General features: G+C 43.3%; 1 protein-coding gene across 2 annotated transcripts in view; it reads left to right on the forward strand.

Moving 5' to 3' along the window:
• TSPAN2 (tetraspanin 2) overlaps window positions 1-18,812 on the forward strand; it is a 43,148-nt gene that overhangs the window by 20,401 nt on the left and 3,935 nt on the right. Inside the window, exons 3-7 of one of the 2 annotated variants that reach the window (XM_060139256.1) lie at window positions 3,868-3,965; window positions 5,469-5,543; window positions 6,833-6,931; window positions 8,399-8,470; window positions 10,746-10,829. In XM_060139256.1, coding sequence (XP_059995239.1) covers window positions 3,868-3,965; window positions 5,469-5,543; window positions 6,833-6,931; window positions 8,399-8,470; window positions 10,746-10,829 — 428 coding nt within the window. Of the gene's footprint in view, window positions 1-1,687; window positions 3,966-5,468; window positions 5,544-6,832; window positions 6,932-8,398; window positions 8,471-10,745; window positions 10,830-18,812 lie in introns of those variants that run through there. The other variant, XM_060139255.1, reaches the window with a different exon arrangement.

An 18,812-nucleotide genomic window follows, 5' to 3' on the forward strand; every position in this document is an offset into this window, starting at 1 on the left:
GTATGAGATAATTTAACCTATGAACGTGGCTTGAGCGCAGTACCTGTTGTGTCATGAGCCCTCAATAAACGTCAGCTGTCATTACAGCAGTGCGGGCAGGCTGAGGAAGGAGTCAGCCTGCGGGAGGCACAATGATGTGGGAGAGTAAGAGAGGGGAAGATAAAAGAGTAGTTTAGATGCCATGTAGTCAGGGCGAGACACCAACTGGTAGCACTGAGGCTTCCAGGTGGCAGGTTCCTGAGATAATGCCTGCCTAGGGCAAAGGACAGTTGCTGCATAGAGCAGCTGAGGCACTGGGAATGGTGGTGGTTACTCAGTGTTGAATGACTCCATGACTAATGTATGTTCAGCTCCTAGAACAGCACTCAATAACTAACAGCTGCACAGTACCTAGTCCTTACCTTCCCCATAAACTAAGTCCCATCCAGTATTCTAAATACATATATAATTATGTGTGTCCAGGGCAAGCTGGGAGAGAGGGAAAGTTGCACAGAGGCAGAGAAAAATATTTTCAGATGAAAAATGGTCATTAGGCGGGTATGTGAAATCATCTGCAGCTAAAAGCCACCGAAATTGATGAGCGTGTCACTCCCCAGTCCTTAAAAGGGGGGCCATTTAAAAATGAGTTGATGCAGACAAGCCTTTTAGGATGCCACCATCTCCTTTCTGCGTTAACTGAAATGATGCTTCTAGCTTCAAAAGAAGGATCGGAAACCAGAGACAAGTGATGGAATTGTCAGGAAATTGGTGGTAGCATGTCACCTGGAGATCACTGGCGTTGCAAGGCCCAGCTACTAATGCTAAAAATGCAATATCAAAGTGTTTTCCCTTTTTCAACTCAAGGGAAATAGGACTCAGAAGGCATAGGGGATTGAGAAATAGGTCATACACTTGTCACAAAGCTGCCGCGGGAGCGAGAGGGCTCTACAGAAACCATCTTGGAAGTAAAATGTGACTGCCAATTAATGTATTCATTCAACAACTATGTTTTGAGGGCCAGATCAAAAAAAAAAAAAACGATAAGGTATGCTTGGAAGCTACAAGTGGCCTTGTGGTGTGCAGAGTATTACAACCAGATTTGGAACTGAAATCAGCAGGCCCAAGAAATTCGCCACGTGTAGAATTTCTTCTGATTTTCCCACCAGCTCCAAGCAGCAGTGTCCATTTGGCATTGAACTGAGTCCTGTGGCCACACATGCACACGGAGCTTTGCTGGGGAGAGGCCTCAGGAATCGGAGCCCCTGGGGCAGTTTCAGGGTGTTTGATGTGAGCTCTGGAATTCTGATAGCCTAAGAATGAAATATTGTACAAATAAGTGAATTTTCTTGGGGAGCTCTTATTTCAGAAGGAAAAGGGGCTGAGTTAGCTTGTTTGCAGTGGGGAGCAGGTCTGTCCTCCTCAGAGCCCGGTGCCGCTGTCCACTGTACCCCAGCCTCCGCAGGAGCACCCCTCTCTCCTAGAGTCCACACTCTCAGAAGGCTTTCCCCGCGGTGTACAGCCGTGCCCTCATCTACCTGACTTGGGAGAGCCCAGCCCTCTGGTGGCTTCCTGGATGCTTGTTGGAATGTATCCCCAGCATGTATCTCTAAGCAAAGATGGGCAACAGTAGACAGCCAGTCCAGAACTTCAGATTTAGTGTGCTCTCTCTCTATCCTCTCATCCAACAAACACTAACCGAGAATTCTGTCTTGTTCCTAGCATATTCTATGTAGGGTGAATAAGGTTTGTTTCAGGACCTAACATCTATAGAGAGAGACATAGATGAGAACCCACAGGGGTACAACATGGCAAAGAGTAGGCTGGGTCACATCATAGTGAATTCCTGTGTGGCTGGAGTGTAGGATGGATAATGTTCCCAGTGGGTCCAGTCTCTAGTGACTCGAAGCAGAATCTGTAGACTGTATCATGTAGCAGCGAAGAGGCAATGAACATTGTAAGTAGGAAATCAGTACAGTAAGGTGGCCCACCCAGGAAACATTCTGTGAGGGAACTGCTCCAGTGGGGTGGGAATCGGGGCTCGAGGCTTTGCGTGTCCAGCCTGGAGCCCTCTTGCCACTCTTACCCCCATTAGTAAAATGGAAATGTGTATAATACTTGCCTTACTTAGTGGCGCTGTTTTGAGGAGCCAAAGAGATGATGGAAATAAAAGAGCTTTGAAAAATAAAGAAAAAATTTAAAACAATAAGGTATTTCGGCAGTGGGACCAACAATAGTATTATTTTTAATACAGTATCATTTCTCTCATTACCACATCCATTCCCCATGAAATTATTTTTTTAGAGAAAAGGAAAAGGGAGGAAGTGGCTGAGCCTGCCTATTGGGAAATAAATAAATACCCATCTCAGGACCTCGGAAGAGCAGGGCTTCCTGGACCCCGAAAAGGGCCCTGAGAACAGCCTGGGTGGTGCAGGGAGCAGAGCAGCCCAGCCTGCCGCCTAGTCTGTCGGGGAACAGAGAGGGCTGCCCACAAACAACTGTCAGCACCCAGAGGGGCCCCTGGAGACACCCTGCAGGCCAACCTCAGGGTTTCCCCACAGAGGTGGGACGCCAGCTCCCCGCCCTCTCGTGGATGGGAGTGGTTCCCAGCTGACTCATATGAATGAAATGCAGAAAATAAAGTTGAGGTGATTGGCATTATTCTAAGCAAGTCGAGTGCCAGGCCCCATATTTTGTTCTAACTTATCTCAGGATCAGAAAAGGAAGTAAAAAACTGGCTTGCTTTTATTTCTCTCAGAACAAGACATTTCTGCCCTTCTCTTTCTCTGTGGAACAGCTGTTCCTGTGGCTTGACTTCAGAACTAAGTGAAACGACCACCCAAGTTAAGGCCGCTGTTATTGTTGGAGAGGCAGGATGGGATAAAGCTAGCTTTAGGGGCAGATGGGTGTTTTTATCCCAGCTCTGTGATCTTGGGCAAGTCACTTAACCTTTGGGGGCCCAGTTCCTCTGTCTAAAAAAATGGAGATAATAATGGTACCTGCTTCATGAAGATTAAATTAATAAATCTGTGCTAGGCGCTTAGAATAGTGCCTGGAGAAAATAAGCCCTTAAAATAAATGTAGCTAATATTATATTAATAATAACATTATTTGGTGCATATTACCTTATCACGTCCCCTCACTGGCTATTTTCTTGTAACACTTACCACCTTGCGTGCCTCCAGTGTATATGGTACTGCCTTCTAGAGTTTATCATTCACACAAAACCATATTGTCTCATCGCTGTGCCCTCCGCCCCCCTCCCTGACTAAAAGCTCCCCTCTTCCGTTCCACCCACTCCCTGCTTCTCCATCTGAGCCTGGGCAGATCAACGGCCCCCCTCCCGTCCCAGACACTTTGTCCTCAGGGCCTCTCATGGGATGGGGACAGCCACGAATTCCAGAGTGCCACGAGGGCCACGGGCTCCTAGGACGGTAGGGGTTCACGTCCCAGCTCTGGCACTGGCTCCTCACCGCCCCTGGACCCACTGTCGCCAATCTCTGTGCATGGTATTAACGCCCACTTTACAGGGGTGGCGGAGATCTGACAGGTGAAGTGCGTGGCACGTAGGAGGCGCTCGCAGATGACTAAGCGTAAGCTGTGGGACAAAGGCGATTTCCGATCCTCGCTGGTTGTGTGAGCCTGGGCGGCTCCCTTCACCTCTGTAAGCATGGGCTTTCTTTGTTCCCTGGGGATTACAGCAGCCCCTACCCCTCATGAAGCTCTCAGCAAGAAGCCTTCCACAAGGGTTCCCTTTATCCTATGAACAACTGAAGGCCCTGCGGGGCCAGATGCCTGGGGCAGTGGTGGCAGAGGCTGGGCTGGCAGCACTGGTGCCGGGGAGAGGGCCGATCTGGAGTCGTCAGCCTCTTCTCTGGCCTCTTCCCCCAGGGCTGTATGTGCTGGCTGGAGCGGGGGCCCTGATGATGGCCGTGGGCTTCCTCGGCTGCTGTGGAGCCACGCGGGAGTCCCAGTGCGTTCTCGGATCTGTAAGTGGGGCGAGGCGGGGAGGGGCTTGGCCTGAAGGGAGCTGGACGTTCTCTTTGTCCCTACCTCTGTGGAAAATGTGAAAAAAAACAAGAAATAGGTCATTAGTGTGAAGATGTTTTGGGAGAAAAAGTGCCTCATAATATTTCACAGTGAGTGAGGCAGCTACAAGATTCCCATAGTCAGGGAAGCACTGTCATCGATAAGAAAAGTACTGCTGTTTGAGATCGGTAATTTAAACAAACATACCTCTTGTGGTTTATTTTAAGGCTATTTAGTTTAGTAGCCTCTGGTTTTTAAAAAAAAAATAGAAATAATTTCCGTTAACTGCTATACATCCAGTGCCAGTGTGACCTAAGAAAGAAGAGGAGCAGGAAGAAAGTTTTTGTGTTTCTCCATGAGGAGAAATGGCAGTTTTATTAGGCGGCCTCTCCTTACTCATTGCAACCTTTGGTGTTTGAACTCTGGCTGCTTCTCCTGATCTCTTTTTTTTAAATAAATTTATTGATTGATTGATTGACTTGGGGGTGTGTTGGGTCTTTGTTTCTGCACACGGGCTTTCTCTAGTTGCGGCGAGCGGGGACCACGCTTCATCACGGTGCGCGGACCTCTCACTATCGCGGCCTCTCTTGTTGCGGAGCACAGGCTCCAGATGCGCAGGCTCAGTAGTTGTGGTGCACAGGCGCAGTTGCTCAGCAGCATGTGGGATCTTCCCAGACCAGGGCTCGAACCCGTGTCCCCTGCATTGGCAGGCAGATTCTCAACCACTGCGCCACCAGGGAAGCCCTTCTCCTGATCTCTTGCCATGTAAGATTTCTAACTCATTCCCTCAGTTCTCTATTCTTTCTCTTTCCCCTGTTGCTGAGCATCTCAGGTCTTATCACTGAACTTAGTTTAATCAGAGCAGACCCCGAGATTGGAACAGAAATCTGTCCAGAAGGACACCCTTCACCTCCACTTCCACCTCCTCAGGGAAGCCATCCAGACCACGCAGTCTCAAGTCACCCCCTCCCCAAACCCAGTCCCACCAGCCACTCTCTATCTTCTGGTCTTATTTTATATCTTTATAGAATCTCTTTTGTTCATCAAGTAGTCACTGAACATATGGGTGCCGGGTGCTGTTCTAGGTTGTGGGATTTCTATATCACTCTCTGAAATGAACTTACTCTTTTATTGCTTACTCATTTATCATATCCTCCTCTCTCTACTATAAGGTCCCTGAGAGCAGAGGCACTGAGATCTTATCTTATTCACCACTGTATACCCAGTATCAAGGACAGTACCTGGCACAGAGCAAATGCTCAATAACCAATTGCTGAATGAATTAATGAGTGAATGAATGTGTGAACAAACTACGGATGAACTAAGGGGCCAGATGCTTCCTGCTAGATCTCTTCAAACTAATAACCTTGCCTAGTGCTTTTCAAAAGGAACTAGAGTCAAAGAGGTTAAGTAAACTGAAAAGGTATTGAATTAATGAAGTTAGTATTTTCTCTCCTCTACAGTTTTTTACCTGCCTATTGGTGATATTTGCTGCTGAAATAACCACTGGAGTATTTGCTTTTATAGGCAAGGATGTAGTAAGTAAATATTCCTTATAATTTTTTTTAACGATGGTTAAAGTGTTCTCTTTACGGCAAAGGTCATGAGAATATTGGTACCCACAGTGATATTCCAAAGCCAAATAACCCCCACAATAATCGTTTATGCAGAACTTTTTAACCTAGGAGTGTGGTGTGGACTTTAGCATATGTGTGTATGTGTGTGCGTGCATATAGGTGCACACGTATTTCTGGGGAGATAGTTCCTAGCTTTCATTAGATATATAGAGGGGCCTATGTTTTTTTGGTAACAAAAGGATCTCTAATTTAAGATGATCCTGTTTGGAATGTGGGAGGAGTTAGATTGCAGATATGAGAAAGAAGGATGGGGAAGAACACGCATTCTCATCCCTTGTTAGCCTGCCCTTTGTCCTTAGGGTTTGGCCTGGGCAGAGGCCAGGTCATCCTTAAAGACTATAGGCAGCCTCCTGCGTGCCAGTGAAGCCAGTTTAAAATTTTTGCTCAAACTATAGGTGAGCAGAATAGGTTGTCAGGAGAATCCACAGAGGAAGGGGTCTTTTTAAGTGTAAACATGCAGTGGGGAAGAGAGGAGTGAAATGGAAAAGGAGGAAGGATGGAATCTTAAGTTTACTGGATTTTACATAAATTCATGTGCTATCAATATTGTGTTTATGAACTTATTTTAGATTTTAAAAACAGTAAACATGTAGAATAAGTAATGTCACCTCCTCTGGAATTTGTCTAAAGTAGCTGGTTATATTTGTAGGTTAGAGGAATCGGATCTTACGACTTCTTGAGAACCTATGGATTTGGGGATCACATGCAATTATACTAGAAAAAGCATTATCTACGTTTTCTATGATATTTGAATGCTGGAACAGTTTTCCTTGGTCGTGAACACCTTTTAAACCATGTCGTGAAAAGACTTGAGTACTTGTAACCAATGGAGTCCCAAGAATGCATAGGTTTCTACCCTGGCTGTGCACCAGAATCACCTGGCTGGGACCCAGGAATCTGGGGTTCAGCTGTTGCTGATGTCCATTCAAGGTTGAGAACCTCCACTCTAAGAAATCTTTCTAGTCTATGAAAATTATTCTTGGTTAATCTATCCTTCCATCTTCAGAAGCATATTAGAAACTCCAGAATCTATAATCTGTTCCATATAGGCAGAATTACCCTTAAATCCAGATAAACATATGGAAACGCCATATTTTTGAAGGGTAGGGAAGAGGGGTTTTATTCTTGATGAAAGGGGAACGTTTGAAACTTCTCACTCACGTCCTCTTGTTTTCCTGGTAATTTTTCAGGCTATACGACATGTTCAGACCATGTATGAAGAAGCTTATAACGATTACCTTAGAGACAGGGAAAAGGGAAATGGGACTCTCATCACCTTCCACTCAACAGTAAGTGACTTTACTTCTTCCTTAAAATGGAATCTTCTAAAGATTATACATGAGCCAGGTTCTCTCTAATCACCCAGATTAAAAATAAATTGAGTGAAGCCAGGCAACTGCACTATATGTCTGCCTTCGTGGGAGCCACGGTTTGCATTATGTGTAGAACCTAGAAGAGAAAGAGGCCTAACACAGAGTCGACAGAAGGAAGTCAGGACATGCACCCAAAGGGACAGAAGCGCACACACAAATAAGAACATCGAGAAAGCCGCCCAAGTAAATATCAGGTTCTCTCAAGAGTGGCCTTGTGGGGCTTCCCTGGTGGCGCAGTGGTTGAGAGTCCCCCTGCCGATGCAGGGGACACGGGTTCGTGCCCTGGTCCGGGAAGATCCCACATGCCGCAGAGCGGCTGGGCCCGTGAGCCATGGCCGCTGAGCCTGCGCGTCCGGAGCCTGTGCTCCGCAACGGGAGAGGCCACAACAGTGAGAGGCCCGCGTACTGCAAGAAACAACAACAAAAAAAAACAAAAACAAGAGTGGCCTTGTGATGTAACAGAAACAGCTGTGACCTTCAAGACAGAAAAGCTTATCTCTAGCTGCAGCTGTGCCAATGAACAGCTTTGTGACCTGAAGCAAGTTCCTTGCCTTCCTGATCCTCACTCAGCGCCCTCAGTTGTAAAATGAAGGGGCACATGAGACAGGCACGCTGCTTTTCTCCCGGGACATCCTGTGAGAACGTGCTGTCAGTGCAGTGTTCTCAGCTACAGGCAGTTCATCAAGGAAGGCTCCCCGGGGGAGATGGGCCAGGCCAGTGTCGTCCTGATTTCTCAACCCCTGTCATATGGAGAAGTAGCTATGAACTCCTGGCCAGGTGTTTTAAGGTAGCCCAGTTCTTGTCTGTCACAGGTCTGTCCTGGAAGGTGCCAACCATTTATCCTGTTCAGCTGCAGCTGCCCCAGGGACATCAGACAGCACACAGGTTCCTTTGTCTTTGAAGGGCAGCCATAAGGCAGGACACCTGTTGGCTGGCCAGTATTCAAGCCCCAGTCTTTTAGCCCCTGGGGTTTACTGTGGCCACTTCTCCTGTCCGTCCCAGGCTCTCCTCAGTTAATGAACCTTTCCTGAAGCTCATAAAACTTTAGCTATTCAGCAAGGCTGAAAGGAAGAATCTAAAGACCTAACTCCTGTCTAAAAACAACAGTTTACACAGGCACTGTCAGCTAGCTTCTTGCCTTGTTTGCATTGCTTTCAATCACCTCCTGTCATAAAACTTGGACAGATTTGGTGAAGTCCTTTCTTGCTTTGCTAGCACGACTCTGTGACTCTTCATACTGTCTCCAGAACGGCCACTAGGTTGTAGTGTCAGGCCTCAGAGCTGTTTTGCGGCCTCAGCACGCCCAGTCCTTAGCAGTGATACCCGGACTTGTAGCTTCAGCTTCTCCCTCCTTGTGCTAAAAGCTCTTTTCGGACTCTCTAGTTTCAGTGCTGTGGAAAAGAAAGCTCTGAACAGGTCCAACCGACCTGCCCAAAGGAGCTCCTAGGACACAAGGTAAGCTCCTCTACCAGGTTCCTATCCTGCCTGTGGTGTTAAGATGGTTCTTGCCCTTGGGGTGGAGGGGTGATTCTGGGAGGCCCTCTGCCAGTGGCTTCTAGCCTCAGCTTTATTCTAGGCAGAATAAGTGAAGCAATGATGAGTCCCAGGCTCCTGGTACCCTGGGGAATAATGGTGTGCTGACTTGCCAGTAATGATGCAAATGCAGTGGCATTAATTAAGCTCACCAGGGCCAGAGGTATGCACCCTAAGGACGTTGCCCCATACCCTTCCAGGGGTGTCATCACACTGATAAATGCTTCCTTTATTAAGTGCTGCGTGGCAGGCATGATGCCAGGTTCTGGAAACTCTAAGGTGAAAAACACATGGTCCCTGCCTCAGTGGCCTCACAGACTAGTCAAGGGAGCTGATGCTTGACAGAGCACAGTATCTGTACAGAATACAGTGGAGTCAGGAAAGCTTGCAGAGGATGGATCCTTGAGCCAAGTTTTGACAAAGGAAGGTCATTCCAGGCCCAGAAAGCAGCAAGAACAGAAGCATGAAATTCCAGGACTGGAGGAGAATAGGGAGTCCAGAGGGAATGGTGAGGGACATTTTTGAAAAGGTAAGCAATGGCATGGTTTTATACCTGGAAGTTTGGAGAAGCCGTTGCTTTTAGCAGAGGATTAACATAATCCGTTTTGCATTGTTGAAAGAGCACTCAGGCTGCTGGGTATAACTGGTAGAACAGAAGGCTGGAGACCAATGGAGGGAGGCCGCTTAGGTGGCACTTATGTTTTTCCTGGTGAGAGAGGATGAGGAACTAGAGCAAGTCACGTACCGTGGGGAGGGAGAGGAGGCGACAGATACAGAGACGTCCAGGGGTAGAGTCAACAGGCACAGGTGACTGACTGGGTGTGAGTGGGGAGTGAAAGGGAGGAAGCTAAGACTTCAGATGCCTGCTTGGCTACAGAGAAGGAGAGGCTGAGTGTGTAGGAAGGAAAGGAGATAAGTGACAGCACAGGCTTCCTGAGGAGATGAGAGAATAAGATCCAGAGCCAGTAAAGGGGTTGACTTTCAGCAGAGCAGGGCACTTCTTTGGCTTTAATGAGAAGGAAGTAAGAAGCAGTGTGCCTTTCTCATCTGCATGCTCACTGCCTACAGCAGCACCTGCCACCGGATGAATGGAGTGTGTAAGTTTATAGGTGCAGGTGAGGAAGGTTGGAAGAATTTCTACAGCTTGACTCCAATAAGTAAGGGAGCCACTATCTAGAGCAGTGGTTCTCAACTTTTACCAGAATGTATTGTAATTATTTTTGTGAGTCTGTGTCCTTCTCTAAACTGTGAGCTCCCTGAGGGCAAAAGTAACCATGTCTTATTTTCTCCATATCCACCATGCCATTCTGGTGACTAATGCAAGGCAGATGTTCAAGAAATATTTGTTGAATGAATGAACGATGAATGAATGAAGTATGACAGGAGATGTGAGGATAGCAGTAAGAGTTTCATATAGCTTAGGTGGGTATCAGAGAGAGCTGACCATTGACAAGTAAAAGGACCTGGGCAGCCTAAGGACAAAATTGGGTTGAGAGAATACCTCTGTATTTAAGAGGACCAAATAGAATTTGGAGAAACTAATTGCAATTACAAGTGATCTGTTCTGCCCCCTGTCCAATATTCCTCCATCTGTGAAGGTTCTTTGGACCTACACTGCACAGGTCTCTATGGGACACAGATGAAAGAATAGGGCCACCCAGCCCGGCCGCCATAGAAGAGAACAGTCCTCCAACCCCCAACACTTGGCTTTCCTTTGTTAAATTTGAATCTATACAGACTTTATAGCTTCTTACTAGGTGATGCCTACCTTGTATAGTAAATTGGACTAAGTATGTAGAAAGTCTTTTAAACTATAAATGACAATCCAAAAGCAAGGGGCTATTATTTTGGGGATATTTTACTTTTTTTTATTTGCTGAAAGTAAGAAGAGGCCCCAAAGTTTTATTGCCTCAGGTCCCAGAATAGCTTCATCCAGCCAGGTTTCAGGGCTTTGAAGCAGCCATTGGCCTAAATAGGAAAATTCCACCAAAAGGAGAGTATTGTCATTTTTCCCCAAAAAACACTTTTGCTTTAAATTTATCAGAGTGATATCTGGGAGGAATGGTTTAAATAGGAACAGAAGCTGACATGGGTTAACTCTCACAGGATGCTCTGTAGAGAAGGAAAGGATTGGATCAGGGTGATGATTCACACATACCACCAGCTGTTATTCCTGACTTCTTCTTTTCCAAAACAGAATTGCATTGATGAAATTGAGCGCATCATCAGTGTTAAGCTCCAGCTCATCGGAATTGTTGGTATTGGAATCGCAGCCCTCACGGTAAGAAAGTTCCAGAACATACCTTCTTTGACACCTAAGAAGCCTTGAACCTTTGTATCTTGTTTCTCTTCAAGTGTGACATGGCAGTATCTTAGGAGAGATTTTTCATAAAAGACAAAGATGTTTTTGACAGAATATCTAAGAACAAAGCTAATTAGATACATCAATACTTAGTTCTCTCAAATATGATACAAATTTCAATGTTAAGCTAATTATGACTTTGAGTTTATCATTGCAATAACTTCCCATTTTAAGGTCACCAAGCTTAAACTAGATGAGTGATTTTTAATTCTGGATCTCTTCCTTTGTTAGATATTTAAGACAACATAGATTAAACTCTCTCACCTATGATTTGCAGAGGTAGCACAGTGTAGTGATTAACAGCGCAAACTCTGGCATCACACTGTCTGGATACAACTGCTAGCTCCACTACTTACAAACCCTGGGGTCACTGGAAAGTTTCTTAATTTCTCTATGTCTCAATTCCCTCATCTGCAAAATGGGGATTTTAATATATCAACCTCAGAAAATTGTTGTGACAATTAAGTGGAATAATACATATAAAGTATTATTAGGAATTAATTCATATAAAGGGTCTGGAACATAGCACTTAATAAATGCTAGCTCTACATAGAATCTGAGTGTTCCCAAACCCTGAATCCAGGCGAACTATATATGGAAGTGTGAAGCATAGTGCATCCTTGCACCTGTAGGTAGCTCAGCACTTCTAAAGTACAAAAGAAGAGTGTGCAAGAGTTCATAGGGGCAGAAGCCTATGGTAAGTATAGCAAGAGATGACACTGGAGAGGGTTATGAGGGTCCACGTAATTGTGTTCTTTGTGTGACTTTTTGATAGGTTGGGCTTTAGCCTTAAGGTAGAGGGGAGCCACCCAGGTTTGGAAGGACCTGTAGTGCAGTGTAGAGGTAAAGTTGGAGGGAAGTAAGATTGGAGTCAGGTAAGCCCATAAAGAGGTGATTCCCATTGTCCAAGGGCTGAGTGATAATAGCTAATGCTAAGATAATACTTACCCTCTAGCCCTCCTATGTAGATTAATTCATGGCCTAAGCTGAGGCAGGGGCAATGGAATTGTGAGGAAATCAATGAATTGGCAGTTCTCGGGGACACACAATCATCTTCCCTCCTTTCTGTATTTAGAGCACAGAGGGCTGGGTCAGTGGGTGAAAATACTATGCTGAGGACCTCCCAATCCAGGGTCTTCTCTCAGGGCCTCCCCACCCGCCCTGGGGCTAGCCTGATGGCCAGTCTGCGGCTTCCCAAGGACAATTCTGAGGCAGATGATTTGAAAATGTTCTGCATTAACGGAGGTATCAAATAGACGCTCCCAACAATTCTACAGTCTCAAGGAATGAGCATTCTAGAAGTGGTCACCCCTGACTCATGACAGTGGCAGGATGAGTTTCTTTCTGAGGGGATCCTTTTAGGTACAACGAGGTCTAAGCAGGGGTTGCATCCAACCTTACAACCACGGAAAAGGGGAAGGCCCTGTGTTGGCCATCTGGCCTCAGAAGAAACGCCCAGAGTTTCTTCTTTAATTCTTTTCTTAATAAGGTAAGAGTTTCACAATGTAATCAGTTAACAAAATGTCCATTAGGTGTCTCCCCTGCCACACACTGGTACTGAGTTCTGTCAGCCAGAAGCTTGGAGCCCTGATCCCAGCTATTCCCTTAAGTCTGCCCCTTCCCCTCCAATAACTGATAACACATGCCTTTTTAAATTCAGCATTTACAGATCCTAGTCTGATGTAGGATGGGATTGAGGAGAGAATCAGAGAGATATGGTACTGATTTCTTTGAACAAACATTGAGAGTAGTCTATGAACAACGCACCTACAGATAGCATATCATAGGCTCTGCAAAATTAATAGGAGAAGTGATTGAGGACAAGAAGGATTTTTTGGCGTCCTTCAATTCAAACCATTTAAGTAGCTATTAATTTTGCTAAATATTTGTCTTTTCAAAGAAGCATCCAAGTGGTAGAAGATGTCAGTAGTACCATAGTACAAACACCACAATTTATGCTTTGGTAAAACTATTGAGTTAAATAATAAAGCATCATGTACACTTAAAAATGAACTGGGAATGAAGAGATGCTCCACTTTTTAATATGTGGTCACTGTTGCAAAAATTCAAAGCTTTGCCAGCAATAGAAAACTATTTAGACTGCAAGTGTATTTAAACAACAAGTGGTTACAAACACATTTTCCAAAATAAAAATATAAATGAGAGAGATTGGTTCAAGATGGTGGAGTAGAAGGACGTGCACTCACTCCCTCTTGCAAGAAAACTGGAATCACAACTAACTGCTGAACAGTCATCAACAGGAAGACACTGGAACTCACCAAAAAAGATACCCCACATCCAAAGACAAAGGAGAAGCCACAGTGAGATGGTAGGAGGGGCGCAATCACAGTAAAATCAAATCCCATAACTGCTGGGTGGGTGACTCACAAACTGGAGAATACTTATACCACAGAAGTCCACCCACTGGAGTGAAGGTTCTGAGCCCCACGTCAGGCTTCCCAACCTGGTGGTCTGGCAACAAGAGAAGGAATTCCTAGAGAATCAGACTTTGAATCCTAGCAGGATTTCATTGCAGGACTTTGATAGGACTGGGGTAAACAGAGACTCCACTCTTGGAGGGCACACACAAAGTAGTGTGCACATCAGGACCCAGGGGAAGGAGCAGTGACCCCATAGGAGACTGAACCAGACCTACCTGCTAGTGTTGGAGGGTCTCCTGCAGAGGCAGGGGGTGGCTGTGGCTCACTGTGAGGACAAGGACACTGGCAGCAGAAGTTCTGGGAAGTACTCCTTGGCATGAGGCCTCCCAGAGTCTGCCATTAGCCCCACCAAAGAGCCAGGTAGGCTCCAGTATTGGATCGCCTCAGGCCAAACAACCAACAGGGAGGGAACCCAGCCCCACCCATCAGCAGACAAGCAGATTAAAGTTTTACTGAGCTCTGCCCACCAGAGCAACACCAAGCTCTACCTACCACCAGTCCCTCCAATCAGGAAACTTGCACAAGCCTCTTAGATAGCCTCATCCACCAGAGGGCAGACAGCAGAAGCAAGAAGAACTACAATCCTGCAGCCTGTGGAACAAAAACCACATTCACAAAAGATACACAAGATGAAAAGGCAGAGGGCTATGTACCAGATGAAGGAACAAGATAAAACCCCAGAGAAACAACTAAATGAAGTGGAGATAGGCAACATTCCAGAAAAAGAATTCAGAATAATGATAGTGAAGATGATGCAGGACCTCAGAAAAGGAATGGAGGCAAAGATTGAGAAGATGCAAGAAATGTTTAACAAAGACCTAGAAGAATTAAAGAACAAACACCTAGAAGGATTAAAGAACAAACAAACAGATGAACAATACAATAACTGAAATGAAAACTGCACTTGAAGGAATCAATAGTAGAATAACTGAGGCAGAAGAACAGATAAATGACCTGGAAGACAGAATGGTGGAACTCACTGCTGCAGAACAGAATAAAGAAAAAAGAATGAAAAGAAATGAAGACAGCCTAAGAGACCTCTGGGACAACATTAAACGCAACAACATTCGCATTATAGGGGTCCCAGGAGGAGAAGAGAGAGAGAAAGGACCCGAGAAAATATTTGAAGAGATTATAGTCGAAAAATTCCCTAACATGGGAAAGGAAATAGCCACCCAAGTCCAGGAAGTGCAGAGAGTCCCAGGCAGGATAAACCCGAGGAGAAACATGCCAAGACACATAGTAATCAAATTGACAAAAATTAAAGACAAAGAAAAAGTATTGAAAGCAACAAGGGAAAAATGACAAATAACATACAAGGGAACTCCCATAAGGTTAACAGCTGATTTCCCAGCAGAAACTCTACAAGCCAGAAGGGAGTGGCATGACATATTTAAAGTAATGAAGAGGAAGAACCTACAACCAAGATTACTCTACCTGGCAAGAATCTCATTCAGATTCCATGGAGATATCAAAAGCTTTACAGACAAGCAAAAGCTAAGAGAATTCAGCACCACCAAACCAGCTCTACAACAAATGCTAAAGGAACTTCTCTAAGTGGGAAACACAAGAGAAGAAAAGGACCTAAAAAAACAAACCCATAACAATTAAGAAAATGGTAATAGGAACATACATATAGATAATTACCTTAAATGTGAATGGATTAAATGCTCCAACAAAAAGACACAGGCTCACTGAATGGATACAAAAACAAGACCCATATATATGCTGTCTACAAGAGACCCACTTCAGACCTAGGGATACATACAGACTGAAAGTGAGGAGATGGAAAAAGATATTCCATGCAAATGGAAACCAAAAGAACGCTGGAATAACAATACTCATATCAGATGAAATAGACTTTAAAATAAAGAATGTTACAAGAGACAAGGAAGGACACTACATAATGATCAAGAGATCAATCTGAGAAGAAGATATAGCAGTTATAAATATATATGCACCCAACATAGGAGCACCTCAATACATAAGGCAACTGCTGACAGCTATAAAGGAGGAAATCAACAGTAACATGATAATAGTGGGGGACTTTAACACCTCACTTACACCAGTGGACAGATCATCCAAACAGAAAATTAATAAGGAAACAGAAGCTTTAAATGACACAATAGACCAGATAGATTTCATTGATATTTATAGGACATTCCATCCAAAAACAGCAGCACGTGGAACATTCTCCAGGACTGATCACATCTTGGGTCACAAATCAAGCCTTGGTAAATTTAAGAAAATTGAAATCATGTCAAGCATATTTTCTGACCACAGCACTATGAGATTAGAAATCAATTACAGGGAAAAAAATGTAAAAAACACAAACACATGGAGGCTGAACATTACATTACTAAATAACCAAGAGATGACTGAAGAAATCAACGAGGAAATAAAAAAATATGTAGAGACAAATGACAAGGAAAACACGACCATTCAAAACCTATGGGATGCAGCAAAAGCAGTTCTAAGAGGGAAGTTTATAGCATTACAAGCCTACCTCAAGACACAAGAAAAATCTCAAATAAACAATCTAACCTTACACCTAAAGGAACTAGAGAAAGAAGAACAAACAAAACCCAAAGTTAGTAGAAGGAAAGAAATCATAAAGATCAGAGCAGAAATAAATGAAAAAGAAATGAAGAAAAAAATAGCAAAGATCAGTAAAACTAAAAGCTGGTTCTTTGAGAAGATAAACAAAATTGATAAACCATTAGCCAGACTCATCAAGAAAAAGAGGGAGAGGCTCAAATCAATAAAATTAGAAATGAAAAAGGAGAAGTTACAACAGACACCGCCAAAGTACAAAGCATCCTAAGAGACTACTACAAGCAACTCTATGCCAATAAAATGGACAACCTGGAAGAAATGGACAAATTCTTAGAAATGTGTAACCTTCCAAGACTGAACCAGGAAGAAATAGAAAATATGAACAGACCAATCACAAGTAATGAAATTGAAACTGTGATTAAAAATCTTCCAACAAAAGTCCAGGACAAGATGGCTTCACAGGTGAATTCTATCAAATATTTTGAGAAGAGCTAATACCCATGCTTCTCAAATCCTTCCAAAAAATTGCAGAGGAAGGAACACTCCCAAACTCATTCTATGAGGCCACCATCACCTTGATACCAAAACCAGACAAAGATACTACAAAAAAAGAAAATTCCAGACCCATACCACTGATGAATATAGATGCAAAAATCCTCAATAAAATACTAGCAAACAGAATCCAACAACACATTAAAAGGATCATATACCATGATCAAGTGGGATTTATCCCAGGGATGCAAGGATTCCTCAATATATGCAAATCAATCAATGTGATACACCATCTATTAACAAACTGAAGAATAAAAACAATATGATCATCTCAATAGATGCAGAAAAAGCTTTTGACAAAATTCAACACCGATTTATGATAAAAACTCTCCAGAAAGTGGGCATAGAGGGACGTACCTCAACATAATAAAGGCCATATACAACAAACCTATAGAAAACATCATTCTCAATGGTTAAAAACTGAAAGCATGTCCTCTAAGATCAGGAAAAAAACAAGGATATCCACTCTCACCACTATTATTCAACATAGTTTTGGAAGTCCTAGCCATGGCAATCAGAGAAGAAAAAGAAATAAAAGGAATTCAAATTGGAAAAGAAGAAGTAAAACTGTCACTGTTTGCAGATGACACGATACTATACACAGAGAATCTTGAAGGTGCCACCAGAAAATTACTAGAGCTCATCAATGAATTTGGTAAAGTTACAGGATACAAAATTAATGCACAGATATCTCTTGCATTTCTATACACTAATGATGAAAAATCAGAAAGAAATTAAGGAAACACTCCCATTTACCATTGCAACAAAAAGAATAAAATACCTAGGAATAAACCTACCTAGGGAGACAAAAGTCCTGTATGCAGAAGACTATAAGACACTGATGAAAGAAATTAAAGATGATACCAACAGATGGAGAGATATACCATGTTCTTTGATTGGAAAAATCAATATTGTGAAAATGACTATACTCCCCAAAGCAATCTACAGATTCAGTTCAATCTCTATCAAACAGAAATATAGATCAATGGAACAGGATAGAAAGCCCAGAGATAAACCCACGCACCTATGGACAACTAATCTATGACAAAGGAGGCAAGGATATACAATGGAGAAAAGACAGTCTCTTCAATAAGTGGTGCTGGGGAAACTGGACAGCTACATGTAAAAGAATGAAATTAGAACACTCCCTAACACCATACACAAAAATAAACTCAAAATGGATTAGAGTCCTAAATGTAAGACTGGACACTATCAAACTCTTAGAGGACAACATAGGAAGAACACTGACATAAATCACAGCAAGATCTTTTTTGATCCACCTCTGAGAGTAATGGAAATAAAAACAAAAATAAACAAATGGGACCTAATGAAACTTCAAAGCTTTTGCACAGCAAAGGAAACTACAAACAAGATTAAAAGACAACCCTCAGAATGGGAGAAAATATTTGCAAACGAATCAATGGACAAAGGATTAATCTCCAAAATATATAAACAGCTCATGCAGCTCAATATTGAAAAAACAAACAATCCAATCCAAAAATGGGCAGAAGACCTAAATAGACATTTCTCCAAAGAAAACATACAGATGGCCAAGAAGCACATGAAAAGCTACTCAACATCACTAATTATTAGAGAAATGCAAATCAAAACTACAGTGAGGTATCACCTCACACCAGTTAGAATGGGCATCATCAGAAAATCTACAAACAACAAATGCTGGAGAGGGTGCAGAGAGAAGGGAACCCTCTTGCACTGTTGGTGGGAATGTAAATTGATGCAGCCACTATGGAGAACAGTATGGAGTTTCCTTAAAAATCTAAAAATAAAATTAGCATATGACCCAGTGATCCCACTACTGGGCATATACCCAGAGAAAACTTAATTCAAAAAGACATGTGCACCCCAATGTTCATTGCAGCACTATTTACAATAGCCAGAACATGGAAGCAACCTAAATGCCCATCAACAGACGAATGGATAAAGATGTGGTACATATATACAATAGAATATTACTCAGCCATAAAAAGGAATGAAATTGGGTCATTTGTAGAGACATGGATAGATCTAGAGACTGTCATACAGAGTGAAGTGAGTCAGAAAGAGAAAAACAAATACCGTATACTAACGCATATATGTGGAACCTAGAAAAATGGTACAGATGAACCGGTTTGCAGGGCAGAAATTGAGACACAGATGTAGAGAACAAATGTATGCACACCAAGGGGGGAAAGTGGCGGGGTGGTGGTGTGATGAATTGGGAGATTGGGTTTGACATGTATACACTGATGTGTATAAAGTGGATGACTAATAAGAACCTGCTGTATAAAAAAAAATAAAATTCAGAATTTCAAAAATATATATATATAAATTAGATCTGGGATTAACCTGAAAT

Source organism: Lagenorhynchus albirostris, chromosome 2 (assembly GCF_949774975.1).
Source record: "Lagenorhynchus albirostris chromosome 2, mLagAlb1.1, whole genome shotgun sequence".
NCBI lineage: Eukaryota > Metazoa > Chordata > Mammalia > Artiodactyla > Delphinidae > Lagenorhynchus > Lagenorhynchus albirostris.